This window comes from Castanea sativa, chromosome 8 (assembly GCF_040712315.1).
Source record: "Castanea sativa cultivar Marrone di Chiusa Pesio chromosome 8, ASM4071231v1".
In the NCBI taxonomy this organism is placed as follows: Eukaryota; Viridiplantae; Streptophyta; class Magnoliopsida; order Fagales; family Fagaceae; genus Castanea; species Castanea sativa.
The window spans coordinates 47,768,754-47,781,702 of NC_134020.1; the positions used below are offsets into that span (position 1 = coordinate 47,768,754).

General features: G+C 34.6%; 1 protein-coding gene across 2 annotated transcripts in view; it reads right to left on the reverse strand.

Annotated features, from left to right (window-relative positions):
- Nucleotides 1-949: 949 nt before the first annotated feature.
- Nucleotides 950-12,949, reverse strand: part of LOC142606674 (callose synthase 9) — a 59,025-nt gene continuing 47,025 nt past the window's right edge. The window contains exons 38-52 of one of the 2 annotated variants that reach the window (XM_075778010.1): nucleotides 10,574-10,689; nucleotides 10,393-10,476; nucleotides 10,196-10,308; nucleotides 9,462-9,514; nucleotides 9,219-9,395; nucleotides 8,159-8,206; nucleotides 6,398-6,556; nucleotides 5,229-5,342; nucleotides 5,062-5,150; nucleotides 4,382-4,537; nucleotides 4,202-4,304; nucleotides 2,361-2,480; nucleotides 2,066-2,116; nucleotides 1,786-1,968; nucleotides 950-1,369 (exon numbers count right to left, since the gene is read on the reverse strand). In XM_075778010.1, the coding sequence (XP_075634125.1) occupies nucleotides 1,133-1,369; nucleotides 1,786-1,968; nucleotides 2,066-2,116; nucleotides 2,361-2,480; nucleotides 4,202-4,304; nucleotides 4,382-4,537; nucleotides 5,062-5,150; nucleotides 5,229-5,342; nucleotides 6,398-6,556; nucleotides 8,159-8,206; nucleotides 9,219-9,395; nucleotides 9,462-9,514; nucleotides 10,196-10,308; nucleotides 10,393-10,476; nucleotides 10,574-10,689 (1,803 nt within the window). In that variant the 3' untranslated portion in view covers nucleotides 950-1,132. Of the gene's footprint in view, nucleotides 1,370-1,785; nucleotides 1,969-2,065; nucleotides 2,117-2,360; nucleotides 2,481-4,201; nucleotides 4,305-4,381; nucleotides 4,538-5,061; nucleotides 5,151-5,228; nucleotides 5,343-6,397; nucleotides 6,557-6,604; nucleotides 6,734-8,158; nucleotides 8,207-9,218; nucleotides 9,396-9,461; nucleotides 9,515-10,195; nucleotides 10,309-10,392; nucleotides 10,477-10,573; nucleotides 10,690-12,949 lie in introns of those variants that run through there. The other variant, XM_075778011.1, reaches the window with a different exon arrangement.

The window sequence follows — 12,949 nt, forward strand, 5'->3', positions numbered from 1 at the left end:
GATTGATTTCCCCAACCCAATTCTCCAAGCTCCACCTCTCCTGATGACTTCCCTCCCATGCATTAAGCTCCTCCATGCATAGGATGCATTAGCTGGAGTTGTGGCTTCCATGACTGCTGAATTAGGGAAGAACTTGGCAGTGGAGATTTACTAAAAAGTTACATCTTAATATAAGATAAGAATGGCAGTGGAGATTTACTAAGATTTTAAGCTAAAACAGCCCTGTAGCAGAATTGAACTATAGTTTCTAACGAGACAAGAACTTATTTAAATCAAAATTCGTCCCAAGACAACAGATTCTCTCTTTTAAAATATATATATATATATATATTATTATTTATTATTGATTGATTTATTTTTTAAAAATTTTAGAGAAAGTACTCAAATAGATTAAACTGCACATTACATACCTAAATATTCATTGTCCCCTAGTAGTCTTGTTTATTTGAAAATTCCATTTAACTAAAATATTCTACTTCACCTTGCTAAATCTGTTTGATTTAAACATACTTAGATTAGTTTCCATTCAGTTTCATTCTTAGTTGAATCAAAATCAGTTTCATTTTGGCCTTCAGAGTTCAGTCATCACACAATATCCTGAGCTTGTCCGATTGGCAAGAAAAATATAACTCTTCCATCATTTTAGCAAGTTATGTTATCATCAAGAAAAAGGAATAGACACCACTATCAACCATTTTCCATGAAAGAAATAGTTTCCAACAAATTTCAATTACTATTTTAATAGTACCATGCGTAAAACATTGAGATTAATTCCTTGCAAAAATTGTGGTAAACATTGAGATTAGTTTTTTAACCGCTTCACTTCTCTACAACCCCACAGGATTTTGTTAACAACCAAACGGAACATTAAACGTTTTAGATATAGCCACCAAAGCGTGTAAATGTCAGCAATATCATGCAGACACAGTGCAAACTGTGCACTCTTGAATGACCAAAATGAAGTGATATATATTACCATTATTCAAATTCCTCTACGCAAGCTATACCAAATACATGCACATTAGGGTTTACTACATCAAAAAAATTTGACAAGGAACTTTGAGACAGAATTCCCCCCCCCCCCCCCCCCCTTTTTACAATTATAATATATGTACAGGATCAGAGGTGGTCATCATAACTCGGTGTTGGGGTTGTTTCCAGCAAGGATAAGAGAGATTTCCAACCCCCGGCTGAAAGCCTGGTTAAACATGAGGCGGGTTTGGAATGTTGATACAAACGGAAACCATGAAGAGAAAGCAACAGGAATGAATATCAGCATCCCCATCCCTGCATCATATAAACGTGCAAGTGAACGAATTGATTTCCATAATCCCACCTTTTTCACAATTGGCTTCCAAGCTGCAGCAATCTGCAAATCATAGTATAATTCCATGTTAATGTGTGTAAAAAAAAACTGGTGGCACTAATATTATCTAATGAAAAATAGAAAACAATTACAACTCTCCAAACAAATGATGGAAGCTTAGAAATTGGTAGCAAATTGCATGGGCCAGATTTGTGTAGAAATGAGTCTGGAGTCACAAAAACCCAAAAAAATTGGAAGATACCCTTATAATCGGGAAAATTAACAATATTAAAATGCATTAGGTGACCAGCATTACACACTGTCTGATTTAAGTAAACCACAGGAATATAAAACATTCAAACATAGCTTTGGAATTCTGATTCTGCCCAAAACATTGATTTTTCTTACCAGAGAGAGAGAGAGAGAGAGAGGGAGGTTTAGATAAATGAAAATAATAGACAGAGATAACTTAAACTTACAGAAAGAAGTCCCCATCCAGTGGGAACAAATGCTAAGATGCATGCAAATATGTCAGGGATTGACAAATTTGTTAAAGCAACTGCAACGGCTAAACCAGCAATTGCCAACAAGAAGGAGAGGCCTTGGATGAAGCGCAACAAAAGCTGGAAATTGACTGAGATCTTTTGGCTGAATGTGAAAACCTGTAAAACCAAAGATGAAATGAAGAGTTCAAATCACAGATAACATAAATTTGAAAGTAGGAAGTCCAGCATTCGAGTTATAAGTTTTATTCCAAACCTTGAAAAGAATTATGAGCACAGCTAGCACGATCCATGACAGGCCATACACCTACAGATATACACAAACAATGACATATGAACTCTTAAATGTCTCAATTATGTCCAAATTCTAAATTTTAAAGGCGTATCAAATATTAAACAGTATGGAGGATGTAGAACAGTTAGTTGACAAATGACAAAAGATTTACAAATTGCATTTTACAATAAAATTAACTGCCAAAAGCAGGCTCATAAGATGCCAGTGAAAGAGAGAAGCAGTGAAAACTATATCAACTAATGAAGAGAGCCGTTACCGTCAATGATGTATCTGATCCTTGCAAATGCAGCTTGTATACAATGCCATACTGGAAGATAAAAAATCTTAGACTCAGAATAGTTTCGGCTATTCTTCCTCCCAATGTCCGAATATGTATCTGTAGATTCAATATATTTGGATCAACCAAAGGGGGAAAAAAATGTGGCAGCAAAATAATGATGACACATAATAAAAAAGCATATGAGTTCAGTGGTCAAGAAGGCACAACATGTACAAGAGCCTGAGTAGCATCATAGTGACTGGTGCTCAGACAGGACAAATGACCCCACTGAAATGTTCACAACAGGTGTAGTCGACCGAAAGAAGTTAATACAAACCAAAATAAATAAATAAAACTTTGTTTAAGAATTTACAACTACCTGAAGATCTTTTACCAGAAATCCTATTATTTAGTTAAATTTTAGTGTCCGCTTGTGTCCAGCTTCTTTGATTAGCTTTTAGCTTTATATACAATTTTTAAAACCTTATTTTTTTCTCACTTTTTCAAAGTACAAGTATATGTTAGCACTCTTTCAACAAAAAGCTAAAAAAGCTAATGCCAATCATACACTCAATACATAAGTTAGTAATGACAATCCTGCATGTTCCTTTCCTGGAAAATTTTTTTAAGCTTAACCTTATAACAAATATTTAAGCTACTGCAAGCTCTCTTTACCCACAAGCGTATAGCTTATGTTTGGTGTTAGTGTGTTTGTGATTGATATAAATTGCCTCAAAGGCTTAAGCATTTGGGAGAAACAGAGTACAAGAGTATTAAAGTTAAAAGGTCCAAAAAGGAACTCTTACTTTTCTTCTATCTCTTCATTTTTTATCCCTCCCATCTAATCACAATAAGATTATTTATTAATTTTATCTGTAAGTTAGTCAATCATCAATGGATCTTGTAAGACCTAACCCTCTACCAACCTCTTACAAGTGGAAGAGATGCCATTTCAGCTAAAGTTCATTGGCTCATCAAATCACTCTAATAATTCGTCCAATCCAATCAATGCATAATGAGAATACTAAAATCTTGCTAGACTTACTCTAGTTATTTTTATATTAGATTGTTATAATTTAACAATAGCATAGGGGTATTCTTGTAATCTAGGCATATCACTTTAATATAAATATGTGCAAAGGTGAAAGAATGATTGATTAAGCCATAAACCCATTCTGTCTCTCTATCTCTCTATTTTCCTCTTCCTTTTTCTTCTCTCTTAACCATAATCCTTCATATTTTACAACTCAACTTGGTATCAGGGCATCCTGATCCAACCCTAAAAATGCATTAAAGCAATCTAGAGATCCTCGTCAGATGACAGAGGTGTGCTTATAGCAGTTTCAACACAATCACCAAAATCCGACAACCATATAATCTGAGTCGCTGGACTCTCTAAAGTTTTCAATGATTTTTCCCAATTTTTTTTGAAGCTATTTGATATGTGAGTTTGTGGTTTTTTTATTTTTTTTTATTTTTACAAGATAGAATTCTACTTTAGCTTAATCTAAGTGTATATGTGTGTGAAGCTCCCTCCTGGAGTTTTGAACCCTGGCCCTTGACCCCCACACTCCGCAAGCACTTATACTTGTGAAGTGACCATCGCACACCTTTGGTGTGCAATATATGGGCAGTGTTAATTACACACCATTTCACGCACACATCCGGTACACAGGTGAATTTGACCTGGAATCATGAGTTGAAGAAACTTTTGGGTCATTTGAGCTAGAGCTTATTGGCATTAGAGAGAAATTACTACCAATGAAAAAAGAAAAGTAAATCCAAGCTTCCCAGCTTGGATATCAAACACAAAATAAATCCAAGAACAGATGCAATACCAGCTCTTCATCCCACCAAGCTTCCCAGCTTTCTTCTCCCTTCACTCCAATTCCACCTCTGTAAAGAAGCCAATTGGTCCAATCTTTGAAATCCTCTACAACTCTAAAAGAACAACATATATTTTTGTCAATAAAGTGGAGTAGACTTCAATTTCAGAAAAGATGAAAAAAAACACTTACTTCTGCCACTCAAACCCAGAGGGATTGAACAAATAGGGAGCAAAAAGCCACGAAATAGCCATAAACCAACTGCTAATTGAAAGAAGAATGTACCCAATTGCACCATCATTATATCCATATGCTAGGTACACTATCAACAAAAGCACAACTTCAAATCTGAAGACAAGAGGATGAACATCATTGGACATTCCAATTTGTGTATGCACACTTTGTAGAAAAAATGGAAAAATAGAAATTGCATAAATTCCAACATAGTTATGGTTTCTAAAAAATAAAATTGAAGCCAAAATAAACCATCAACAACAAAACCTTAGCCCTAGAATTTTTTGGTCAATTATGGATCCTCAAAAGTCTAATTAGCGTCAGCCACATGTATACCTCTCCATCATTCTATACCATACAAAATTATACTTCCTGTCGGCTCCTGAATTAGCATTTCCTTCTGACTACTTCTACTCGTGTTATAGTCTTCCTCTACCTCTTTTAGTTCCATTTTAAGTCTTTCCCTATTACTAAGGAGAAATGCTGGCATATTATTGACAAAAATACATGCTCAAAAATATAATTACTACATAAAATTTAAAAATCTCCCAAGTCTCTTGGATAGAACTGCCAGTATATGACAATGCACTGCCACAAAACAAATAAACACACACACAGAGACAGAGACAGAGCCACACCCTTTAACAAAATGACTGCGGGAGTAAAGCCTATAGTTCTCGGCAAATTTGATATGGCGGACGACAAATCCCCTACCAGTTGCTTTGTACTGTTGAGAAATAAAAGTTAATTTAACTATTAAATTCACCATAAAATAACTGAACATGAAAAGAGAGCTGGAACAAACCCCAGCACCACCATGAAGAATAGTCCGGCCAAAGTAATGAGTTCTTGTGCCCAGAGAGAATGTAAAGAATATGGTACAAAGCTGAAACTGCATTGTGACAAAACTGACAATGGCCTGCAGCAGTGATGGTAAAGTTGGAAAAAAAAAAAAAGGTAAAAAATATTAATCCAACTAAGAGTAGAAAAACAAAACACTTAGCAGAAGGCTAAGTCCGTCTTCAAACAGAATGTCCACTTAATAAACAAACTTTTTATTTTTGGGCAATCTAAACATAACACAACATCATTCAGGCTACACTTTATCTGTATTAGCGACAATCATCTAAACAGTGACAATTCAGTAAGACATTATTTTATTTATTTATTTGTTCAAATTAATTTTGCTATTCATTTACATATATTTATTTTAGCCTACTTCAAAAAAAAAAGTAATATTATTCATTAAATTTCACTCAGAATCAAAATAAATCAAACAAGGAAACTTATAAGATTGCAACTGCATACTTTATAACCTAAATTATTTGATATTTTATACACACACCAAATTGGAAAGATAATCAAATTCAATCCTATTCTAATGTTAAGACCTATGCTTGAAGACTCTGCTATGCTTTCCAACATACAGCTCTCCTAAAACCTATAGAATACATTGATTATCAAGACTTTGAAGATACACAATCAGACCATTTTCTGGAGCTCAGATGAGACAGAGCAACTAATAGTGACACAATTCATCTATTATTCAAACTCACTCTACCTAATTGCAATGTATTTGTTGGACAATATGGACATAAAACTCAGAAATACAGCCCCAGAAGAAATAGACCCAACAATTAGATTTTAATTTCCCCACTACCTTTCCATGTAAGTGTATACAAGATCACTTGATGCCAAGACCGTGCAAATATCAGGGGCATAAACAAAGTTTCTAGCCTATGGTAGGGATATAGTTCAAAATCACACTTATAACATATAAAAGATTGATTTCAGCACAAGAACACAAAAATATTGCACTTACAGCTGTGCTGCATGATGCAGAAAACAGCTGAGAATCTTTCATAATATAATGAAATATAATTGTAAATATATACAAATGATATATGAAAACATACACACGTTGCAGTACAAGTTTTAAAAGGACAAATAAATACATGTAGGATAAGCACTAACCTTTAAGAAACCCTGCTCCAAGATGAAACCCAAAATCATTGGCACGGCAGTGAAAATACCAATTTGAAAGAGGAACTGTGTGTTTAAAGCAGCACTCAGGGCAGTGTTCTCCAATATCTGAGCTCTCACTTCAATGGATTCACCAACTCCAGAGAGTGCCTGCAACACAATCATATCACAGTTACCTAAAACCTAATTGAGAATAAAAATCAACCACAAAATCTATCTGAGAGAGAGAGAGAGAGAGAGATTGAGCAAGTAGTACCAGCCCACCCAACCCCTTAGTAATTTGTGCCAAGGTCCAGATGGTACACAATGCTTCAACATCAGAATATGCTATACATATGTATGAAAAGAAGCAATATAATCACCATATAAGATTGAAACAGGAATCCCTTAAGCATGCATATCCTTCTAGCATTGGCATATAAAATATTTTCTTAGTAGACTAGAAAAGACACAATACAACAAAGTATATTTTCATAAAATATTTATGTATACCAAGCATTGTTCTTATGCCAACAAAGAGTAGCATATGTGATAGACTTATTATCATCACTTCCTAAATTGTGCATTGGATTGGGAATTGTGGTCACTAGTATTTTGTTTGTTTGGTGTCTTGTGAGTAATGTCTAGTTCAATGATAGATATGTTATCTTGTTGGAAAGGACAATTTTTCAAGAGAATCAATGAAGAAACTTGGGAAGCTATTCCATTGTGCTAATGGTGTATTTGGACAGAAAGGAATACTGTTTTGAGGGAACAAGTCACATTCAATGAAGTTGAATCTCTTATATTTGAAGACTATGTATGTGTGTGGACTTCAGCCTTCATTGTGTTTTCTACCTCGAACTTGCTAGAGTTCTTGGATAACTTGAATTTTCTGTAACTTATCTTTTCTTTTTTGCTATTCCTGTTGGATACCTGCCAAGAGCAGGGTATTTGAGGTTCATAGTTAATTATTACTCCCTATCCGCTTCTAATGGCACTTCTTTCCTGTGAAAATTGGCGTGGCATTCAAAGTTCCCACCTAGGGTGGCCTTTTTTTTTCTTGGGCTGCTTCTCTAGGGAAGATTTTATCCACTGACAATCTCTGGAAAAGAGGTATTATTGTATTGGATTGGTGATGCATGTGTAAAAGGTGTGGGGAGTCTATGAACCATCTTCTTCTTCATTGTCCAATAGCTTACGAGCTTTGGACAACGGTGTTTTGTTTATTTGGGCTCCAATGGGTTATGCCAAAGACAGTTATCAATTTTTTCGTAGCTTGGCAGCAATCTTTTGGAAGGCATAGAAATATTGCCTTTTGGAAGGTTGTGCCACATTGCATCATGAGGTGCCTTTGGCAAGAACAGAATGCATGAAGTTCTGAGGGTTGTGAACAATCCTTCATGTTAAAGTCTTCCTCCTCCGTACCTTGTTAGATTGGAGTGTTGCTTTTCATCCTTCTTGTTTTTCTCTTTTAGAATTGGTTGAGCATTTTAGATTGAGAGCTCTTCGTAATTCTCAGAGTACATCCCTAGTGTACTTAGTTTTGTTTTTATTAATAAAATTATTCATTACTTATAAAGAAAAAAAAAAAAAAAAAAACACTGTCTACAAGGGTTGTGCATCTTTTTGCACCTTTTTGATGATGTTACTACTTCAAATAAAAATTGTAGCAATTGAACACACAGGTCATACAGAGAGAAGCACGGCATAATTTTAGAGAAAATAAAGCACAATAGAGTTGTCACAAGAGATGAATAAAATCCAACATACCAAATATGCCTTCCCATAAAGGAAAGCGTATACAGTCAGAACCGTTAGCTGCACGAACAAAAAAAAAGGACTTTATTAGAGATCAGTAAAATTACCCTACATATGATATAAGTATCATGGAACTTTCAATTCATTATCTGAATGCAGCTATCTTGCTTTGATGTAAATGCCTCTTTGGCTTACTTTTTTCTTTTTCTTTTTTCACTTTTGAGTATGAAGCAATGGGCAATAAGAACGTCAAATCTTCATTGTATAATGTTGAAGAATTTCTAAATATTTTGTGCGTAACAAAATATTCGTTTCACAGATGAAAAAGATAGCACACGGTACACAAATTATAAACAGTTTCAACTTGACCAGTTATCTTTACTCAACTCAACTGAATCATAACCCATCCCTAATAAATTAGCATTGCTATAGATCCTCATGAACTAATAGGGATAAGACACTTGTATATTTTTCCTGCTAGTCAATCCTAAATCTTTCAGATCGAGAAGCAATGCTCTAAAATTTCAACTTGGAGTAACCTGCGCTCTAGTCCCATCAACTAACACAATATCATTTGCAAAAATCCAAAAGCCATACACGTGATCTCATCCTAAACCGATCTAGAAAAACTCTAATGCAATGAGACAAGGACTTGATCTTTAATGTAACCTATTATGATTCCAGCCCAAAAAAAAAAAGTAACCTATTATGATAAGAAACCTGCTTGTAATACCTTAACTAGTTCTTGTACTATTACACTAATGTACTATAGACAACTTCCCTTCTTTTCCAAATTCCACCACATTGCTTCTCTAATGAAAAAAAAAATCAAAAACAAAGAAAAAAAAAGAAAGCGAAAACTGAAAAGCATAATGCTAAAGGAAATTAAGTATTTGTGAAAACAAGTTGGTTAAACAAAAAAATTAAAATTAAAAAATAGGAGTTCTAAGAAACTATGGAGCTCAATTTGCATTTAAAAATCACATTAACCATTTTAAACTTCAATACGCCCAACCAACACTAATTACAACAATAGTAAGCCATGGTTGACATAATGCACAAATAGCAATACCATAGTACAAAAGTAGTATCCGACGGAGGTATAGTAAAATGACATCATCCTAAAGAAATCAAGGAGCTGCCCAAGCCTGTATACATCACGACTAAGAACTTGTTCGCCATTACCACCAGCAACCTTCCCTTCAAATACAGCAATCTGATTGAGCCCAACATCTCTTCCTTTTCCGACCTGTAAAATTGTATTAGAAAATTTACATGCCATTTATGCATCAAGTGAGGAAATCAGCGTATCTACCTGGATATACTCATGATGAGTAATATTTCCTTGGCGTAAAGTTGAATTGAATCCTGCATTTTAACACCATAACTGAATAAATCAAAGCCTACCAGGGTGCTAGGAAGAAAAATATCTAAGCAATTACAGTTAAACGATTAGAATTCACCATTTCCTAACACTTTAAGCTTTTGGGAAAATCTATAATTTATCATGGTATTAGTGGCACGAGATCCTATATTTGATCCTTGTCTCCCTTATACCTTTCATTTAAAATGTTAAAAATATCAGGTCTAGTTCAACTTGAAGTCCTCTTTTCCCCCTTTTCTAGAAGGGTTAAAATCAAGAAGTGCGAAGGGGCCAGTCCTGGCACAAGTGAAAAGAGGAGCTCACCATAAGTATCCATATGCAGATTTCTAAATCTGTCCAATGTCATGGCAATTACCAAAAGAATGATAAGTGATTTAACTAATGTAGCATCCAGCAATATGCAATCTGATATAGAAGTGCTTCAGCCTATGCAATGGAAGCTCAACACAATCAAGGTTTGACTGTCCGACATAATGAGAAGGCTTAGCAGACCAAATGTCTCCCATACAACAGTTAAGTGACCATTTCACCCTTAAAATAGTTGATAACATCCTTGAAATGATTGATTTTACTCATCACTAGTGTTAAATGAGAAACATCACAATGACAAAATAAATGGAACTAAACAAGTACAACAGCTTATTTATAAAAGAAGAGAGTAATACCTGCAAAGATATCTTCACTAATATTGATAACACGAGAGGCCTTGCTAATACCACCCCTCGTTATGTGGAAAACTCTGTCAAAAACATCTGGATGGCCATAATGCATACGGATCCTGAATAATAATTAGGATGTTAATAACAAAAAAATGAACTTAGGATATACAGGGAGCCATCCAGCATAATTCAAATGAACTTACTTTAATGGATTTGCCAAAACACGTTGACCCATAGTCACGAAACTACCCTCCTGATTTGACATGAATGAAGCTAGAGAAGAGACACTGTACGTTGATAAAAATAATTAAAAGAAAGTAAATATTAAGAAAAAGAAAAACTACCAAGAAATTTAAAACAAACAAGGATTCAATGAAAATCTACCTTCCAGTAAATACATGTTCCCTCACACCAAGAATAGTAGGAGGACGAATACCATGATCAGAACCAAATTCTTCAAGAAGATTTCTCATCTTCAACGCCTCCTCGAAATAATTATCCTAAAGTAAAAAATATTAAGTAACATTACAACCAATCAGAGCCAGTAAAATAAATAAATTAAATAGACACAAATGCGAAGTAATGCAGATAGAGCTTCATAATAAGCATGACAGATGAGGAATAAGGCAAAATCATAAACTGCTTATAGGAAACCAAAATTAAAAGAAACAGATACTAGAAAGTTAAAACCAAAGTTACATAAAATGTGGAACACTGTGGAACGAAGAATGTGTGCAACTTTTGAATGTGAAATGCTGGGGTACACTAGGAGTACACTTTTATCAGTGGAAATTAAAATGTGATGAAATGTTTGTACTTTTAATTTAATTTTGTCCAAAAACTCAGTGATACATATAAGATATTAAATTGGGGTAAAGCTACCTACCAACCACTGCTCCCAAATCCTGTAGAAGTGGGGCTGCTTGTGAACTATGTACACTGTTTTTAATTTTTCTTTTGCTTTTTTTTGATAAGTAACGTAAGAAATTTTATTTAAAAAACCCAACCAAGTACATTGGAAGTGTACTACAATGACACAAATCAAGAACTTAGATTACAACAATCAATAAGATTGGGGAGAGAAAAACAAGAATAGAAAGGCAAAACTAAACTCCACTCAAGGAGAGCACGGAAAAAGAAAAACTTAATGTCAAGAATAGACCATTCACAATCCGCAAAGCATCTAGCATTCCACTCCCGCCATAAGCACCAAAACAAGCAATGTGGCACAAACCTCCATTAACCTATATTTTGATGTCTACCAAACTTCCCCTACCAAGAAGCTAACAACTCACTAACTTTATACGGCATAACCCAATTTATACCAAACAAACAAAAAACCATAGACCACAACTCATATGCTATAGGACAATGAAGAAGAAGATGATCCATCAATTCCCCACACCTTTTACACATAAAATACCACTCTAGCACTGCAATATGCCTCTTTCAAAAATTATCCATGGTTAAGATCTTACCTAAGGCAGTAGTCCAAGAAAAGAATGTTACTCTAGGAGATTACCACACCATTTTCCAAGGAAAATCAATGACAGAAGGAGATAAAGAGTGATAGAAGCCTCGAACCTTAAAACCTCTCCTCATTGTTGGCTTCCAGCAAAGTTTGTCATCACCAACACTCCGCACATTCGTAGAATAAAGCACCACCCAATAAAGATCAAACGGTTCTAACTACCAATCTTGTGGTGGACGATGAAACCAAATGTCCCGATGAAGCCTCCCATTAGAGAAACGCATAACCTCTAACACAAAAAACTCCCTTGTCCGACTAATACCATACAATTCTGGAAATGCTTCCTTAATAGAACAATCCCTACACCATACATCCTCCTAGAACTTTATCCTAGAAACATCACCCGCATTAAACCGAAGAAATTTAGAAAAGTCCAGCCAACCACTTTTAATGGATTTCCGCACACTAACACCATAAGTCCCTAACACTGGTTTGGTACACCAACCACCCACTTCATCCCCATATTTAGCCTCAATGACCTTCCTCCAAAGGGCATCTCTCTCCATTCCATATCTTCACAACCATTTGCCTAACAAAGCATAATTAAATCTTCTCAGCCGTTGAATCCCTAAACCACCATTCTACATTGGCATACAAACCTTAGCCCATTCCACCAAAGGAACCTTAGGAGCGTCAACACCACTCCGAAGAAAGAAAGCCTCTCAGTATTCTCTGTTTTTAATTTTAGTTTGAGTTTTGTCCAAAACAACGTAATATAAGCTATTAATTAATTTTAGTTTGAATTTTGTCCAAAAACAATGTAATATAAGATATTAAACTCCAATTATTATCTTTTAAAAGCATAGAAGAAGGATTAAAAGGACCTAAATATTTGAACCAACAAAATTATTGCATTGGAACAAAGTTGTGCCATTAATGAAGTTAGGGAAGATTAATATGCTATTACTTTGCAAATTTTCCTATTCAAGAATTGATTTATTGGGTCCTTGTGTGAAGTTCAATTGAAGTGAAAGTCGTGTCATTTTAATGGTCTAAGTATGAATCTTTTAGGGTTAAAATATTTTTTAATTTTGGTTTTTATTTTATTAGTTATGGTCAATTTTATATTTAAGTGCAAATCTGTAATTTCCTCAATTCCTACGAATTATGGGTATTTTGGTAATTTAGTTGAGTCTAGGATCTTCTAGGGTATTCTAAGCATCTCTAATTTATTTTTTTTGGGTGCAAGTTAGTATTAATTAGGTTTTATTTTACCAATCAAACTAGTA